The following is a 19,613-nucleotide window of genomic DNA, read 5'->3' as shown; positions in this document are numbered from 1 at the left end:
ATTTGAGGCTGGAGCAGTGTATTCTGGTTTGAGTTCAGATGTGCTACGACGTGCACAGATTGGGAAGGAAGTTCATAGAATCATAGAAGATTAGAGTTGGAAGGGACCTCAGGGGGTCATCTAGTCCAACCCCCTGCTCAAAGCAGGACCAGCCCCAACTAAATCATCCCAACCAGGGCTTTGTCAAGCTGGGCTTTAAAAACCTCAAAGGATGGAGATTCCACCACCTCTCTAGGTAATCCATTCCAGTGCTTCGCCACCCTCTTAGTGAAATAGTTTTTCCTAATATCAAACCTAGACCTCCCACACTGCAACTTGAGACCATTGCTCCTTGTTCTGTCATCTGCCACTACTAAGAACAGCCTCGTTCCATCCTCTTTTTTTTTTTTTAAACACCCTTCAGATAGTTGAAGGCTATCAAATCCCACCTCACTCTTCTTTTCTGCAGACTAAATAAGCCCAGTTCCTTCAGCTTCTCCTCATAAGTCATGTGTCCCAGCCCCCTAATCATTTTCGTTGCCCTCCACTGGATTCTCTCCAATTTGTCCACATCCTTCCTGTAGCGGGAGGCCCAAAACTGGATGCAATACTCGAGACATGGCCTCACCAGTGCCGAATAGAGGGGAATAATCACTTCCCTCGATCTGCTGGCAATGCTCCTACTAATGAAGCCCAATATGCCATTAGCCTTCTTGGCAGCAAGGGCGCACTGACTCATATCCAGCTTCTTGTCGGCTGTAATCCCCAGGTCCTTTTCTGCAGAACTGTCACTTAGCCAGTCGGTCCCTAGCCTGTAGCAGTGCATGGGATTCTTCTGTCCTAAGTGCAGCACTCTGCATTTGTCCTTGTTGAACCTCATCAGATTTCTTTTGGCCCAATCCTCCAATTTGTCCAGGTCACTCTGGACCCTAGCCCTACCCTCCAGCATATCTACCTCTCCCCTCACCTTAGTGTCATCTGTGAACTTGCTGAGGGTGCAATCAATTCCATCATTCAGATCATAAATGAAGATGATGAACAAAACCGGCCCCAGGACCGACCCCTGGGGCACTCCACTTGATACCGGCTGCCAACTAGACATCGAGCCATTGATCACTAGCCATTGAGCACAACAATCTAGCCAGCTTTCTATCCAACTTATAGTCCATTCATCCAATCCATACTTTTTTAACTTGCTGGCAAGAATACTGTGGGAGACCGTATCAAAAACTTTACTAAAGTCCAAAATATATCATGTACACCGCTTTCCCCATAGCCACAGAGCCAGTTATCTCATCATAGAAGGCAATCAGATTGGTCAGGCATGACTTGCCCTTGGTGAATCCACGTTGACTGTTCCTGATCACCTTCCTTTCCTCCAAGTGCTTCAAAATGGAGTCCTTGCTCCATGATTTTCCGGGGACTGAGGTGAGGTTGACTGGTCTGTTGTTCCCCAGATTCTCCTTCTTCCCTTTTTTAAAGATGGGCCTGTGATCTGGAAACTTCTGTTAGTTGTCTGAAGAAAGCCTTGTCTACCTCATCCTCCTGGTCTGGCGGTCTATAGCAGGTGCCCACCATGACATCACCCTTGTTGCTCTCACCTCTAAACTTAACCCAAAGACTTTCAACAGGCTTTTCTCCAGCTTCATACAGGAGCTCTGAGCAATCATACTGCTCTCTTACATACAGTGCAACTTCTCCATCTTTTCTCCCCCGCCTGTCCTTCCTGAACAGTTTATACCCATCCATGATAGTGCTCCAGTCATGTAAGTTACCCCACTAAATCTCTTTTATTCCAATCACTTCATAGTTCCTTGATTGTGCCAGGACTTTCAGTTCTTCCTGCTTGTTTCTCAGGCTTCTTGCATTCATGTACAGGCACCTAAGATAACTAGCCGATTGCCCTGCTTTCTCAGTATAAATCAGGAGGCCTCCCTTCTTGCACCCTTCTCCTTGTGTTTCCTCCCAGTCTCCCACTTCCCCACTTACCTCAGGGCTTAGGTCTCCATCCCCCGGTGAACCTAGTTTAAAGCCCTCCTCACTAGGTTAGCAAGCCTTCCTGCGAAGATGCTGTTCCCTCTCTTCATTAGCTGGATCCCATCTCTTCCTAGTAATCCTTCTTCCTGGAACAACATTCCATGGTCGAAGAATCCAAAGCCCCCTCTCCGACACCACCTGCATAAACACAATTTACTTCACAATTCAATGGTCCCTACCTGGCATTTTCCTTCAACAGGGAGGATGGACGAGAACACGACTTGCACCTCAAACTTCTTTATCCTTCTTCCCAGAGCCACATAGTCTGCAGTGACCCGTTTAAGGTCATTCTTGACAGTATCATTGGTGCCCACTTGAAGATGGTGATGGCAATCATAAAACTAATGGATGACAAGGTTGTAGATATTGTATTAGCATTATTATTAACCCACAAAATATTCCCCTAAACAGCAAGGCATAACTTAAAAGTAACTTTCACTTGTACTATTTGGATGTCTTTCATAAAGAGGTTTGGAGGGAGGCTGTTGTCAGAAGTAACTCTTCTTTTCCTAGGTACAACAACAGATTCTCTCTCTCCTCTTTTCCCCTCCTCATGTCCCTCAGAGTTCAGTTTTTTTTCTAAACAAAGCTTTCATCTATCTTTCCTTAGGGAAAGACGTAAAATCTGCTTCCTCGTAATAATGTCGCTGATTTGGCTGTTCTCTATGTTGGGAAGCAATTTAAATACTAGAAAAGATGAAATAAGCAGAGATTTTTTTTTTGGACACACGTCTTTTGTGGGGCTAGCTTAATTTGGTATTTATCAAGGCAAAAATGAGGCGAGCACTAAGCAGTTCACTTTTCATTGGTTTAATATGTGATGTACTTAACAGTTTGAAGTTAGGGAGACTTAATTTGAGTTTTGCTGTCACAGCACCACTGAGGTAAATTTAGGGAGATCGCTTCCAGAAAAAAATTTACCTTCCTGTCTCCTAATTTCTGCTGCAGTCTCCGGGCTTTCTGTGCACCAGTTTGATTGCAGTCATTTTAGTAGCACTACCCACTCTGGTCCCTCGCCTTTGACCATCAACTTGCCTTCTCCCCCACTCCCCTCCCTGCCCTCAGTTTCTCATTCGTGTCAGAGATTTGTTTTTCTTCCCATGGGAATGATTCAGTTATTAGTCCTATAAATCAATACAATTCAAATTACCTTAAGGCTTTATATAACACAATAAACCAGGTTCAGTCTAGGGAGAATGTTAAAACTTGGCTTGCTCGTCTAAGAAGTTCAGATTACAAACATTGTTATTACAGCATATCTGAGTCTGTCTTCTATTCTCTGATGCCCTGTACTTGAGAGAGCCACACACACAAAAGATCACTTCTGGCTGCTTAAAGTCCCTTTATGACATCAACCCTCTCATGAAGTGACTGACTCTTACAATGTGTACAGAGACATTCGTACTATATTTTTCGCTCCACAATTCAGTCTAAAATATTTGTTTCTCCTCAGAAGGATTGTCAATAGCCAAATTCCCCTCTTAAAGGAAGCAAACCTTTAGTGTCTTTCTGGAATGTAAGATCTACATGACCCCAGGATGGGGGACTGAAGCTTGAGCCCCACTGCCCTGGGCGGGAGGGCCAAAACCCAAGAGCTTCAGCCCTGGGCGGGGGGTCTGTAGCCCGAGCCCCACCGACCAGGGCTGAAGCCTTTAGATTTCAGCCCCAGGCAGTGGGGCTTGGACTTAGGACCCAGTGGTGGGGCTTGGGTTTCAGCACCAAGCCCCAGCAAGTCTAATGCCAGCCGTGGCGATTCCATTAAAACGGGGTCATGACTCACTTTGGGTCCCGACCCACAGTTTGAGAACTGCTGGTCTAAGACATAACCTACTAATATATGCTGAATGCATATACTTGGATGCCATTACTAGCTTTAAATAAAATTATATATACCGAAAACATTAAAATATTATTTAGGTAGCAAAAATACTATTAATACTATCTGTAAAATGACTGTACCAATACACTGAGGAAAAGCGCTATATGAGAGATGTTTACATTGTAAATTAAGCATTTGAAAACGTAACCGCCCTCTGAACACATTCACAGTTGTGCATGCAACCTCAATTCTACCCTCTCCTCTTGTGCTTCCATCATGTGCGCTGAACAAAGGAGTTCAATGCATAGGCACGAGGAGGTAGAACTAAGGTTGTACAGGTAACAGTCTGGCATTTCCTAATTTTTCAGAGCTTGGTTTGTAACCTTAATAATGTTAATTTCCCCCCCCCTTTACGAGGAATTTCCCTTTAGGAAATTATATACAAATATTAAAGGAACAGCACCCCAGTTTGTATGATCAGCATGGTTTGAACCTTAAATGTGCAGCACTGCAGAGCAGACTGCTACTACTTGAGCTACAGGACTGACTACACTAGCTGGCAGTAGAAGATTGTTATCCCTTTGGGTGTGGGGGGGCGCAATAGACTGCTGTGTTCTGGAGGGGGAGCCCAGTCTAGTCCAGCTCTCTACACCCTCCCGACCCCCTGGAAGTTGGGGAGCTCCGGCCCATGTGATGCCCCAGGATTCAGGTAGTGGGCCAAATGTGGGTGTTAGGGGAGAGGAGCCTAGTTTTGTTCCTTCGCTGTATGGAGCCACCAAGGAGGCGGCATTGGTCTACCAGGGGCATGTGCAAGGTCTGTGGGAAGCAGCCCCATTTGCCTTTGGTCACACATCCTTACTGCTGCTCTGGCTGCCCCCCTGCACTCTCAGCACATGATGGCTTTGGTTGTAGTGGCATCAGCTCAGCCTCACAACTTTTCGGTTCACTCACTTTTAGCACGTTATCAAAACTTTCTTGACGAAAGCAAGTGAATTTATATCTCAGTGAAAGCTGAGCAGAATTTTATGGGAGGGTAAAGAAAAGGCACTGCTGTGGCTTGAGTGTGTTTGCCCAGCTGAATGTCAAAGGCCTTCTGCAAATCAAGGTGTGCAAGCTCAGAAAAATACTTACAAGAGACCTTTATCCAGGAAAGCATTAGGCAATCTAAAATGTAGGTACCAGCTTCCACTGTTTGCTTCTGCTTTGTCATAGACTGAAACGGGGACCAATGATCAGCTGTGTGTTTTGAAACTCCCTCCTTGGTTAGCAGAGTTGTGAAGTGTGGCTGGCTCACTTAGCAGAGTTCCCTGCTGCTGAATTTAAGTGTTCTGTTGGCCCAGTAGTCATTCAGAAATATGACATCCCTATACACAGTCTCCACCTCAAACCCGGCTTTTTCTCCATCATTTATAATGGTGTTAAATATATTTAAAAGTGTTTTTAATTTATAAGGGGGGGTCGCACTCAGAGGCTTGCTATGTGAAAGGGGTCACCAGTATAGACGTTTGAGAAACACTGCTCTAGCAGCATGGAGACTAACAGCTCGTGACCTCCATGTAATAACCTCACGACCCCCTGAGGGGTACCGACCCCCTGAGGGGTACCAACCCCCAGTTTGAGAACCCCTGTGCTAGAGAAACCAGACTGAAAAAAGCACCCTTTTATATTGTCCTGGAATTTTGGACATATTGCTCTTGTCTTTTAACATCTGCTCCTCCAGGATGGTTTAATCTATAAGGGAGAGTTCAGTTTTGAAGACAACTTAATAAATTAGTCTGCCCTGTAGTTCATCCCACTATGTTAGGAAGCAGGGATGCGTTTGTAATTTATAATAGACATTATGTGTGTGGTAGAATAGTGCTGTGGATTGGTTTCCTGGACACTGAGGGCATTGAAAGCTGTTATTTCTGTTAAGCATAGTGGTAAATAACTTAATCTGTGGTCACTTTAATGTGACTTTTATTGTCTCCTAAAACACAACCTGTCCTTGTACACTATTAAAGCAGTGCCATTTGTTGGGTCACTGACTTTATAATCTAATAGCATCATGCCCTTCATTTGCCTATAATATGTCAGAATATGCACTGAGCAATTTATGCCCTACACATTGAATCTCCTTTCTTTTGTAACATCAGTCTTAAGGATGCAGGGAGGAGGGTGCCTGGTTGATGAGTAACAGGTAATAGATTCCTTTCCTTTCATCTGGAAGCTTTTATGGAATATTAAAGTGGATTATGGGACCTGAACAAGTAAAACTTCTAAACGTATATTTTGGCATAGCCAAGGGAGCTCAGCTTTTTAAGGAAGATCAACTATTAAAATGTCAGTTTTTATATCTTCTATACCATGGCAGGTTGATGAAACTATTAAAGATGGTAACTTTATTTTAATCAAGAATTTCCAGTTATAGAAGAAAGTGTGGTAGAACTGCTGAATCTCAAAAAGAGTTTCCTCTTTAAGCCTTCAGAAGTTTGGAGGCTTATCTATATTGAGCATAAACTGTTACAATGGTCTAAAGTAAAATAGATTTTTTTTAAATAACTTCATTTTCAAAAATCCAAGGAGGTATTAGTGACACAAGTAAAGATTTGTGGGGTTTTACACTTCATTATTTTGTAACAAATATAGCACAAAAATACTGGAGGTGCATGAAACTACTTAAGCCAAGGATCCAGTCGTGCTATACAAAAATATTCTCTATTACCTGTCTCAATAACGTGCTTAATAGCCTAAAACAGAAATCTTCCAAGAGTATGTTTTCATTTGCCCTTATGGGACTCAGCATTCAGGATTATGCGTCAGAATAATAGAAGTATACATCAAGTTCTATTGATTTACGAGTTCTCCACAAGTGTGTCCCCCCAAAAAGTTGGATACAGTAGACTGGGAGTAAATTCCCCCCTCCAGCAAGCCTTGAGATAGTTAAAGTGCTAGGCTACTGGCAACTAATCTATCAGAGTAGTATTTTAATTTAAAAACAGATGTTCTTGACCTTTACATGATGGAAACAGAGGGACAAATAAGGATGTTGCCAGAGACCCAGACTTAGCAGGGTTCTCAAGAAGGATTGGTAAATGTTAGCAGATATATGAAGTGTGCCTACTCATTTGCTATGAAATTAAGGCTATACTAGTACTTCTCTGCAAGCAATAAAAAAATAGTTAGCATTTAAAGTAAATAACTTAAACTTGATGACATACATTTAGAGCCCGATTGTGAGCCAGCCTAATGCAGCTGTGCAAGGGAAGAAGGGGGAGCAAGGTCCCTTTATCTGCTTGTGTGGCAGTATTAATGCCCAGCAAATCTGAGTGCAGAGGGAGGAGGGAAGTGCAGGCTAGAAAAGTTAAGTCAACATGGATGGAAAAAGTAAGTTCTAGCCTGTAGAGGGCTGCAGTAACTTATCTCCCTACCCAGGATCAAGGAGAGAATTGTCTCAATTCCATCCCAGAGTTCCTTCTGCAGCTATGCACCGCCCTTTATGCAGGGCCTAGTGCTAAGGCTCAATCTAATCTAAATTATTAAAATGGTACTTTTCTATCCCTTGATTAGTGAGGCTTTCTGCAAAAATTTGAAGTAAGCTGCAAGCTGAAAGAAGTTTAGCTTTCATAGCCTTGTATTTAATTAAAAAATGGTTGAGGTTATTAGAATGAAGTTCTGAAATATGCTTCTAGGCTGAGAACTTACAGGATCAGTTCCGGCCCAAGCAAATGAAAATGGCTGAGTCGAACTTTTCCAAAATGGGTTTGACTTTGAACAAGCCCATACTACTAAATTTATAACCTGATGCGAATTTACATGTTCTGTCTAGAATCACGTCTCTGGCAAATATTCCATGGTTTCTTTGCTCTGAGCAGTTTGCCATATCTGTATGTTAAGCACGAAATTTCAAATTATCTTTCTGCTCCCCATCCATTCTCAGCTAGGTACTATTATATCCCAGATGTGATTTTTACCTCTGCTCCTTAGTGTGGATGATTTCTTATTTGACAAAAAAAAGTTGAGAGCATAAAAGCACTTCCTACCTTTCAAACAGTCTGACGGCTTAAAACTTGATTTCTCAACCCATTTGTAGTATGCTGAGGGTAAGTATTCTTGACCTTCCATTTTAAAAAGTAGTAAGAAGTTGGTGGCAGGGGATTTTTCCCCTTTACATATGCATTATAAGACAAAGGACTTTAAGGGAAATTGGAAATATCTCACCAGCCATTTCTGTATAGTTCTTAGAGCAGAGAGATGATAAAACCTGATACTGTTTTACTGTGATTCATCATTTCTCCTCTTCTCTGTTCTAATGTGCCTTTTTACTAGGCTGCTGAAGAGAGTGCATCTTACATTCTAATGGCATTTAGCATTATTTTCATAATCTTCATTGTAGCCTACATTTTTCTCCAGCAGCTGAAAATGTTAACTTGCTGATCATCTTGCTGGGATAACGCTCTGTAGCTTTTCTTTTTGGAAAAGAGAAACTGGACTTCTGTATTGTTGGCTTAGACTCATTTTGTTAGTTACTAACTTCAAAAATGTATGTTCTTTACTAGTTGAATGATGACCCCTCATTTGGTGTGCCATGATGAGGCATGAAAGCATGGAGCTAATCTTGTTTCTGGTAGGAGATTAAACTGAAATGGACACAGGCAACCATTTTTTTACAAGCTTAAACGCTTTAACAAACACTGAATTTCAGGTCATATACATCTAATTCTCCTTGTATTCCTAATCCATAAAAGCCAGCATTGCTTTGTTTTGTATCACACCTTGTTTGTTTTGCAGCTCTTTGCTGGCATGTGTTTAGCATTTGCATGAGTGCTTACAAATGAATATACAAACACTCCTTGTAAATGAATACACCCTCTATGAGCCTCAATATAGTATCTATTACATTTCTCAACAACTGTTGTCTTTAATATATTAAAATCGGGGGATACTTCTCCCTTAAGTTAAAGCAATGTACTGGCAGCTGATGTTTGGTGTCTGTTACTTTAAGAATATAGAAGAGACTATTATGTGTGATCTTGAATGCAGCCACAGCAAGAGTTGAAACTGTAATATCTTTTGGGTTCATGAAGGTTGCTTTTATTGAAAGGTACCAATTCATCTATTTATTTCATGGATTTCCACTTTAACTTAAATAAAAACACAGGTACCCTATGCTTGGTGCCACAAAAGATCAGCCACTCCAGACCTGAGACACAAAATTAGTCCCATTAAACAATTTATCAACTTTATATCCAAAAACCCAACCCATATAAAATACTGGGTTAACATTTTTTTTTTCAGTTTTAGTCTGACTCCACCAAGACTTCAGCAAGTGATAAAATTTATCAAGCACAATATCCTTGGGTTAACAGTGAGCTAGCCAAACACATGGCCTCCTGAGAATGGGTGCTTGTATGATCCTTCAGATGTTGACTGTACATCTAAGGGTGTATAGATCCTACCACTCTTGTATTTGGGACCATAGAGCTGATGGAGCCTGGTATAAATTGTTTGAGCAGATGAGATACCTTGGATCTTTTCCCAGCAGAAAATAGAGTTGTGCTGAAATGAGGAAGTGTCCTGATAAGAATGGCTCTTCCACTGGAGTAGAAACAATAAGGAGAAAAAGTTTGAGATAAGCCAAGCAAGCATGTTTTGGGTAGGAATCACTTAAGTGCTGAACTGCCACTGTCAGTGCCTAAGTCCAACATTTAGGTGACACTGTCATTCACAGAACTTTTGCTCAGCTGCTACTGCCCTGTATGTGCCTAAAGTTCCTAGATGCCTAAGTTTCCTCTGGGTATGTCTACACTACCTGCTGGATCGGCAGGTAGTGATTGATCTATTGGGGATCGATGTATCGCGTCTTGTCTAGATCCCCAAACGCGCTCCCCGTCGACTCCGGAACTCCACCAGGGCGAAAGGAGGAAGCAGAGTCGACGGGGGAGCAGTGGCTGTCGATCCCGCGCCGCGAGGACGCAAAGTAAGTCAATCTAAGTCGATCTAAGATACATTGACTTCAGCTACGCTATTCTCGTAGCTGAAGTTGCGTATCTTAGATCGATTCCCCCACGCCCCCCCCCCCCCCCCCCCCCCGAGACCAGGCCTCTGTTAAAGTGCCTAAGAGAACTAAATTTGGGTGAGTGGGTGGGCATGCACACAGCCACCTAAGTCCTGCTGCTTGTCCCCAGCAGCTCACCATTTATCTCTAATATAAGCCCCACTGGGATTCTCAAACTAGGCATTCCCCTGCCTCTCTTGCATATGGGGATTGATGTGGTCTGAACACATCTAAACCCACAAAAGAGTGGGAGATGTGTAAGAAAAAGGTAGTGGTGCCATCCTTCTTATAGCTTTTAGTCTAGTGCTTAGGGCACTCACCCAGGATGTGGGGGACCTGAGTTCAGATCCCCCTTCTGCTTGATGTGGAGAAAGGATTTGAAGTTGGGTGCCCTAACCACTGGACAGTGGGCTACTCTGGGAAAGGTCTCTATTTCTCCTGTTGAAGCTGTTATTCTGTGCATAAATGATTACATGTGCATTGGGCCAGAGAGAGGGATTATTAGAATGACTGTATGGCCCAGTGGGTTAGGGCACTCAGCTGGGAGGTGGGAGACCCAGGTTCCAGTGCCTATGCTCCAATGAATCTGCAAAACCATCTTACTGTTCTCCTTCAGATCACTCCATGAAACTTGCCATTGCTGTGATACCTACAAAAAACTTGATAGTGGTTAGGCAGCTGGCAATGCTGCCTATCTTGCTGACCCACATTGTCCTGTTTCCTTATACTCTCTGTCTGTTGTATCCATCTGTCATCTCTTACCTTTTACTTGCTCTTTGGGTCAGGAATCATCTGTGTACAACAGGGCCCCCATCCATGATTGGGGCTCCTAGGTGCTACCACAATACAAATAGACATTTTCTATTGGGAGTAGTTGAACACAGTGAGAGATTGGTTTCACCTGGAGATAAGACATGGAAAGTCTGTGCCTACAGAAGCCCAGTAGCCCAGATGTCTTTGGCTACTGGGAAGTCTGATTTTCTAGCTGTAATGAATTTATATTGTCTTGTTTCCTGTAACTGTTGCTGTAAGTCTGAAGACTTCTGGATGTAACCTGGATTTCACATCAAGGACACCAGTCATCCTTTATTGGGTTAATGATGATGCTCTTGTGTCTTCTGCTTCATTGACTGCTTAGATCATTGGATCTTCCTCTCGAAGATATGATTCTGGATCTGTGCAAGAGTTTGATCAGGAAGTCTACTATTATAACCTTCGGCCATGAAAGTAGCTTATATTAATGTACATATTAATTGCTCATCCTAGTTCCATAGCTTAGAAGGTGTCCTGATCGCCCTGCTTGTTCCATAGTGCCATGCAACATAAACCCTGAACAATGGAACTGCATATAATCATTTCCAGTTATCCTTTAGGTGTACCCAGAGTCACAGTACAGAGTTGGACGGTATCTAGTCTTGTTAAACTTCTGACTTACTAACTTGAAATGGCAACTTGCTTGAAATGAGTCTTAATTGTACTCACAATCAATTCTGTATTGGGGTATCTCTTTTCATACTTGCATTTTCACATATTAGTTGCCACAGCAAATAAATCTTCACATTCTTCACTGGATCACACCTATAGTACACCTTGAGATCAGTCCTCCTTCTCCCTTATAGCATTTTTGGAATATATCTACTACGGAATAGAATTGCTCACATTTGTTACTTGCTAGCAGAACAAGCACAGTTAAACTTGTAATTGAGCATCTGTTCATCTTTACCTTTTTGCATCCCAGACTTTGGACTGGTCTACACTGGGGGAGGGGGGATTGATCTAAGATGCTTCGACTTCAGCTATGCTATTCACATAGCTGAAGTTGTGTATCTCAGATCAAATTACCTGGGGTCCACACGGCGCGGGATCGATGGCCGCGGCTCCCCCATCGACTGCGCTACCGCTGCTCGCTCTGGTGGAGTTCCGGAGTCGACGGTGAGCACGTTCGGGGATCGATATATCGCGTCTTAACGAGATGCGATATATTGATCCCGGATAAATCGATTGCTACCCGCCGATACGGTGGGTAGTGAAGATATACCCTTTGAAAGAAGCATATTAAAGCTGCTGCTCTCTCAGCAAATAATCCTTATCAGATTGTTAGCCTTTTATTAGTTTCATGAAATGCACAGCAACAATGCTGCTGGCTTTATTTGAAAAGTCAGGAGAACCAAAAATACTGTTCTCCCAGTCAAATATTTGAACTTAATGTATACTCCTTGTATACAATATTTTGTGTATCCATAGCTGCAGATGTTTGAGGTGGGATGCATAAGGCTTGAAAAATCCATTCTCCTGGAGGTTGAGAACTTACCTAATTGCTAAATCTAAGCTTTCATTATTTTTTAAAATTAAGTTTCTAGCCCTTCAGTTTATTTTCTGTTCTGGCTGCAAAGAGCCTTTCTATTCACAAGGTCATCTTAGATAGCTCAAGTGCCTGTGCATTTTATGTCCAAAGCTGTAGCAGAGTGGAAAGTGACCAGAATTTCATTAATCTTCACTGCTTCTGTTCAGAACTGTAGGAAGGGATGAGGGTGACGGGCTACTCTGGAAATGGAGTATGGTACTAAGGTTGGTGGGGAGTAATGGAAAGTAGGAGGTGGAACACAATCTAGAGAAATAAGGAACTGAAAAGAAGATAATGATACACCAAGATCTGCCACAGGAAACATTTATGCTAGGAAGGGTAGAAAATCAAATGTAGGGGAGGTTATTAACTTATATTAAATAGAAATTTGATTGAGCATGTTGTGCTTAAAAAGGAATGCAGTTGGAAGGTACTTTACTTAAAGGGGCATAGCAGCACACTAGTTAGGACTAGTACGCTTAGTCCTTGGGCTAAGGTGTCGGATACATTTCTCAAGCTTGTTGATGCACATTCAAGCCAGATGGAAAAAGTGGTGCTAATAGTTGTTGGGTGGGCTAGGTGAAATTCTCTCTGAACTTAAAGCAACAAATAGAATGTTACTGGAGTCATGCCATTGCTGGTTTGTTTAGCCAAACTGAGCAAGGCGTAGGTGAAATCCCTTCGCCTAATATTAGGCTCAAAAGACTTTTCATCACAATGGGGTGGGAATAAAGTTGCATGAGGTTTGAAGTACTCTGACTTCCATTCATGTCCGTGAGAGTTTAGGTGCCAACATTTCAGTGGACTCAGCCCTTTAGGGTATGTCTACACTGCAGTTAGCACCTGCAGCTGGCCTGTGGCAGCTGACTCAGGCTTGCGTGGCTTGGACTTAAGGGGCTGTTTAATTGAGGTGTAGATGCTCGGTCTGGAGCCTGAACTCTGGGATGCCACGAGAGGGAAGGTCCCAGAGCTTGGGTTCAAGCCCAAGGCTGAACATCTACACTGCAATTAAACAGCCCCTTAGCCCAAGCCCGGTGAGCCTGAGTCAACTAGCACAAGCCAGACATGAGTTTTTAATTGTAGCATAGATATACCCTTAGTCACTAATTGCTGTTCAAGTCTAAGATGATGTCAAAGTACAGTAAATAGGGTGGATTGATTTAAACCACAAAGTGAAAGGCTTCAATTTAAATAATGGATTTTAATTAACTTTTCCATTTGTACTTCAATTATTTTCTAAAGAAAGGTGCATTCCATTGGTTGACATAACAATTAAAGCATGTTGTTTACAACTTAATAGAGCCTTTCCACTAGATTTGGTACATCTTTTTGTTACTTGGGAGGTTTCACTATAACAGTTATTTAAGCAATTTAATCTTAATGTTTTCAATGTATTAAATTGTACGTTTTTAGTATGTTAGAAAATAGTGAATGGTCTATTGCTTATTTATTAGATAATTAACTTTTTACTCATGATTTGTGTCAAGCTGTATTAGTATGGTAACTGGAACTTAAACATACAAAACAGCACATTACACTGACTTTTATTAAAATGAGCCCTTAATACAGTACATGATCTATTGTGCCATATTTATAAGGCTGGACCTCAAAAGTTAGATTTTTTCCCCCTGATTCTTTTTTATATAGAAAAACATCCTTTAACTCAATTTTTTATAGAGGTTCATGGATTTTAGCATATTTATTTTGTATTTAAATGTTTTAAGAGATTATAAATAAGTTTATGTCTTGGACATATTTTGTATTAAATTCGGAATTCATTTTAAACAGGCTTATTTTTAAATAACAATAAAAAATCTGATTTAAAAACTCTTAAAAAAAATTTTGTCAGAAAAAAAATCATTTTTTATCCACCCTGACAATAAAGCAAAGTATTAAGCTGAGCCAAATTTATAAAGGGACCCAAACACAAAATACCATACTGGGTGGCCTGTGTCCAGCTGATGCTCAGAACTTGCTCTTCTGTCAGTGAGTTCTCTTCAGTGCAGCTAGTCCTATCACTTTGGTTGCAGGTATTCACTCATGAGAAAACAAAACTGATTTTACTGTGTTTATACAGGGGCCATGCTGCAAGGGGCTATGCATTTACTCAACTTTTGGAGGATTGGGTCCATAATTTAAATGTTATGAGGTGTGAGCACAATGACTTCTAAAGTTGTCATAAAAATTGCAAGGTATTTTAAAACTCAGTAAATGGCTCATCTCCATTCATTATGAGCATATTGCCTGAGAGCTACAAGATGTTTTCACCTAGAACTTAAGCAGTCTTTATGCCCAGGAACAATTGAGTCTAATTAATTTAGGTATGGTTGACAGTGAGATGGCAAAATAAATACATTATTTCAAAAGAACCTTTTTATATGCTTTCAGTGAACATATGTTGCCTCCTCCTCTAAACTTCAAAAGATTGTTAATTTATCTTTAGAAGATAGTTTACATCCTTCTGGGGATGTTGGGATAAAACTGGCACTAGCGGCAATATTTGAAAAAAACAAACTCCTGACATTGCTATTGATACAGTAATACATTTAGTTTTTTGTTTACATTGATCATGGTAAAACAACAGCTCATTCCCCTTTTGTCAATTCTGTTCCCTTTTCAGTTTAGGTAACATTATGAACACTTACTAACTTACTCACTTTTACTGTTGGTTGCAGGTTTGTGCTTTCCAAGCTTCCTTAGTTCTGGGCTATCCAAATTCCTCTTTGGGGTATTAATTATGGGGAACACACAAGCCCTAAACCTTCTGCAAATACAATTTTTTTTAAATGTTTGAGTCTCTCCCTTCACTCTGGTAAATGCTCTACTACTTTTCTTTAAATCAAAATCAATACCAATTGCCCTGTTCAAAGAACCTTACATATAACAAGTGTTTGCATATATAAGAGGAATCAGATATTTCACACTCCTAAAAGGTGATTACAATTATTAAAGTATCTATCTTGAGTTTTATTTTACAAGAGATCAAACTCTTCTTTTTTCAAAGTTGTTGCAATGTTTTTGCCACAACTCTAAATACCTTCCAGTAACTTCCTGCAAACAAACAGGTGTTCTTGTGTGGCTCCTATCCTAGGAGGTAGAACGTTTTGTTTATAAACATGCACAGCAAGTTGTAATTTCGAAACAGAACAAATAAGGAAACAATATGGTAATCTTTATGGTATAATAGGGCCAACAAACTCAATTAATTATAAAATAAGTATATTCTAAGGTTTCAGTACATTCTGCAATAAGGACACCAACACTTCAGATTTTTATTATTGCCAGATCACTGAGAGGCAAATTTAAACCTTTGCAACTTGGATAAGTAAATAACATGAGGTATTGAAACAGCAGGAACCCAGAAACTTATTTCAAAAGGGATTTTGAATCAGCAGATTTTGTTAAATACAAGATCACAAACATGAGAGAGAACAATTATACTTACTGAACAGTATCTATTAAACATGGTGCTGTTTTACCAATGTTTGCTGTTGAGAGCAGTGAAAGGTCAACGTGCCTGTGACAGACTGGGGTATGTTAAACTAATTTTGTGAAAGCAGTAATACTCCTGATACACTGTCCTGACCTTTTCTGGTGGCAGACTTTCTTTCTGATTGCCCTCATATTTGAAATATGAAATTACATATGGGAAATAATGCTAAAATCATTAGTATGCATAAACTATAGGTAGCATATACACGGAGTGAGCTGGCTATGCTTTGTGTTTCCGATAACACAGGTAGACAAGCTGTTTGGGCGGGCAATGATCCACTAAGATAAGCAATAGATAAAAAGTGAAGGAGAAGGATGACATCAAATTGTGAAAATTATGTACATTTTCCCCACCTAATTTCCATGTAATCAACTATACCATGTTGTCCCTCACGCTGTAGACTAATTGTTCATTTTCTTGTAGGTATAGAAAAGTGGGGTCTCAGGATGTGGAGAGCCCTTCATGGTCAGTACGTTCACATCGTGAGGATGTTTAATACTGAAGCTGATCACCTGCAACACTATTGTCAGTTGTCCTGGTACCTGAAACAGTGTCATGACCAGGACATGGATGGTCTGACCTAGTGGTCAGAGCAGGAGCCAGGCTGGGTCAGATACTAGGAGATCAGAGTCAGGCAGTAGGAGGAAGTAACACAAGCAAAGCGGTCCTAAGCAGGGGAAACCCAGTCGCCTGGACAACTTCCTGTTCCTATGCTTGGTTTAAATACAATCGGGGGGCCCCCCACCCCTAATTCTGCCATTCAGATCTCAGGACTTAATCCCTCTGTCAGAGTTCAGCTTCTAGTTCTAGCAACTGTTAGCAGGTCAGTGTGTGGCAGGTTGGAACTTACTGGCTCCTTAGAACCTTGTGGACCAGGGTTCAAGACCCATAGTTAACTGGCAAACAGCCAAGAGTTTCTCTGCTCCTGATGTGAAATTGACCAATGAAAGCTTGTAAAAGGGCCATTCCTGTATCTCATATAAAATGGTGCTTGGAGCATTTGAACAACGCCCGAAAGAGCTACAGCTGTTTTCCCCGTCGTGCAGTTTAAAAGTCTGAACATTGCTATCTGTGCTTTATCTGAAGTGTACCCCCTCAGACTGCCCCAATAGATTGCCTTAGCAAGGGATAGCCATTGTACTTTCACCCAGTGCATGGTGGGTATTGCAGAGTTGGCAGGTGGTTAATGAGTGACCTATCACTGTCTGATTCCAGGCCATCTGCGAGCATCTTACCATCCTTACAGTGTGGTCACATTAACACCAATGATGTGGCCGCAGATTATTTTTACCAGTAGCTCCAGTCAATCGTTAATGAAGCTCCAAGAAGAGATGTCCTCATGATCCAGGGAAACTTTAATATGCTAATAGGAAAAGCTAATGACACGTAGTCAAGTGTATGCTTGAGAAGTTTGGTGTGGGGCAGGAGAACAGGAAAGGGCAGTGACTGCTGGAATTTCTGGCTACCAGTGACGTGATCACTGACTCACATTTCTGTCACCTAAAGGTTCACAAGCAGACCTGGTACAGCCCAGATGGTTTCACTAGGACAGTTATTCATCATGCCCTCATTGGTCAATGGTCATGGATGTAAAAGTTTGTAGAGGTGCTGAATTTGACATTGGACATCAGTTTCTGCTGACAAAAGTGTGCCTCTGACTCGAAAGAAAATCAGTTAATGGGCTAAAATTAGTTCAATTCAACCAGATAGCTTTCTGTTCTGAGCTGTTGAAGGATATCGAAGCATCAGAGACTAAAGGCGCTCTTCCTCTGTCATCTGATGAAGAAAGGCATTTTCAGATCAACTCGTGCTGACTGTTGTCAGTTCAGTGCTGAGGCCTCAGCCCTTTAAACATTAACCATGGATCAGCGAGGAGATGCTCATTGCAGTTAGAGCTAAGTTAAAAACAAGGCTACCATTTGAGTCTTTGAATTGTTTGTTTGAATGCAAAAGCAAAAGCTGAATGGATTTGACTTTGGGACATCATCAAGTCATCATGTAAGAAAGATAGAGAATCCTGGTGGTTGACTCTGGCAGTCAGTTTAGACCAGGATGCTGCCAGGTGCAGTCTCCACACCCACGATTCAACTTTGTGGTGGTTGTGGGGGAAGGTGGACACAGCTTGTCAAGTAAAGCAGCTGGATGTCAGCAACGGCAAGGAGCTTCAGGATCAGTTGCATCATTGGAAAGATCATTTCAAGATACTCCTCAATTGTCACCTTCCTTCAACCAAGAGGTGGTCTGGATTGCAGTCCATAAGTTTGACTGGGATGATACCAGGCGTTTGCAACATTACCTCTGAGATGCCGAAGACAGGTGAGAGTATTGTTGCACCATGGCTGCACATGCTGTTCCAGACATCTGGCACACAAATACCATCCTGAGCAACCTGAAGATGGGTATTTATTCTGCCTCTGTTCAAAATTGGTGATAGGCCGAATATATATAACTATAAGGGTATTACACTGTTGTCGATCCCAGGGAAAGTCTTTGCTTCTGTGTTAATATCTCAATCAACAATGCACTTCATGGCAAAGGTCTGGGTACTCAGTGCCGCTTGATACCTGGTTGTTCCACAAAGATCTTTACCTTCAGGCTACTTTTTTTAGAAAATGATCGAGTTTAATAAATGGGCACAGCATAATTTATAGATTTCCATTAGGCCTTTGTTTCAGTGCATGGAACATGTTTGTGGGATCTAGTGAGGTGACTCAGTGTCCGTAGAAAGATAGTGTTATTGGTGGAAGACTTCCATAATGGAACAGAAAGCTGGGTTTGAGTCAGTGGCAGATACACATCGTGGTTTCCTGTTTCCATGGAAGTTTGGCAAGGCTGTGTTCTGTCACCATTGCTGTTCAGTGTCTCCATTGATTGGTTGATGGATAAGCTTGAGCATGCGGCTCTCAGTGGTGTAGAGCTTTGAGATCTTGAATACACTGATGACATTGACTTGCTGGCTCAGTTTGGTGAATCCCTGCTGCTGGTGGCTGATGTGGTTGAGGATGAAGTACTAGCTACTAGTCCAGATAAAACTGAGTCCTGAACATTGCCATCAGCCAGCCTCCAGCTCCAGATTACAGTCAGCTCAGTATTAACCTGTCTGGATGGGACACTGAGCAGGTGGCAACTGTTGAATGCTGCCCAAATATTTTACATTTGTATAACAGTAATATTGTGATCTTCTGAATTATGAGTATAGATACATTTGACTTTATAGCTATCATCACTGATGCAGAAATAGATGAGACCTAAATAAAATAGGGTGATGAGGTTACTTGTTCCACTCTTGTGTTCATATCGTTTCACTTTTAAAAGTCTCATTTTTAAATTTTATTTTTATTAGTTGCAGAAGTGAGGGTCATTTGAGGTGAGTTGCAAAATGGATAGCTTATGATTCTGGTAATTGCTTCTGAGTAACTGTCATTGGCAATGTTTAATAACCTTTTAAAGGAATGGTAATAACACAGAGTCAAACACTGAGTTATAAACACTCCCATCATCCTCATTAGGTTTTTTTCTCTCTATAAAAAGATAAAGGGTAGCCCTACTGATCAGACTTGTTCTTGATAACCTTATTCTAATGGCTACTGTTAATGTGGATGTCTGAACAAAGGCACTAAGTTGAGTCTGTGTTTCTCTTGCATGCTGTTCAGACCAGTGACTGCCCTTGTTTGCTGCTGTTTGTCGGGCTGCCAACGCATTGCGGCATGGGAATGACTACAGACACCGGAGGTTCAATGTATTTTATATAGATTCTTTAGAGGAGCTCAGAAACAAATCTATTCTTGGAGATAAATGGCTTTCAAAGACTATGCTTTGCTATTTAAAATTAATGTAACTATTATCAGGCTGCACTTCCAAATACTGAAGCTGGTGTAAATGTCAATACAGCTTTGAATTCCTA

General features: G+C 41.4%; 1 protein-coding gene across 14 annotated transcripts in view; it reads left to right on the top strand.

Annotated features, from left to right (window-relative positions):
- CHID1 (chitinase domain containing 1) overlaps nucleotides 1-19,613 on the top strand; it is a 275,561-nt gene that overhangs the window by 60,950 nt on the left and 194,998 nt on the right. For 8 of the 14 annotated variants that reach the window (XM_065594671.1, XM_065594673.1, XM_065594669.1 and 5 more), the window contains exon 9: nucleotides 16,133-16,174. The exons of the other annotated variants lie outside the window; for them this stretch is intronic. In XM_065594671.1, coding sequence (XP_065450743.1) covers nucleotides 16,133-16,174 — 42 coding nt within the window. The remainder of the gene's footprint in view (nucleotides 1-16,132; nucleotides 16,175-19,613) is intronic. 14 annotated transcript variants of the gene reach the window in all.

Source organism: Chrysemys picta, chromosome 4 (genome assembly GCF_011386835.1).
Source record: "Chrysemys picta bellii isolate R12L10 chromosome 4, ASM1138683v2, whole genome shotgun sequence".
Lineage (NCBI taxonomy): Eukaryota > Metazoa > Chordata > Testudines > Emydidae > Chrysemys > Chrysemys picta.
The sequence above is the reverse complement of the archived record's forward strand: the minus strand, read 5'-3'. Positions and strand labels throughout refer to the sequence as shown.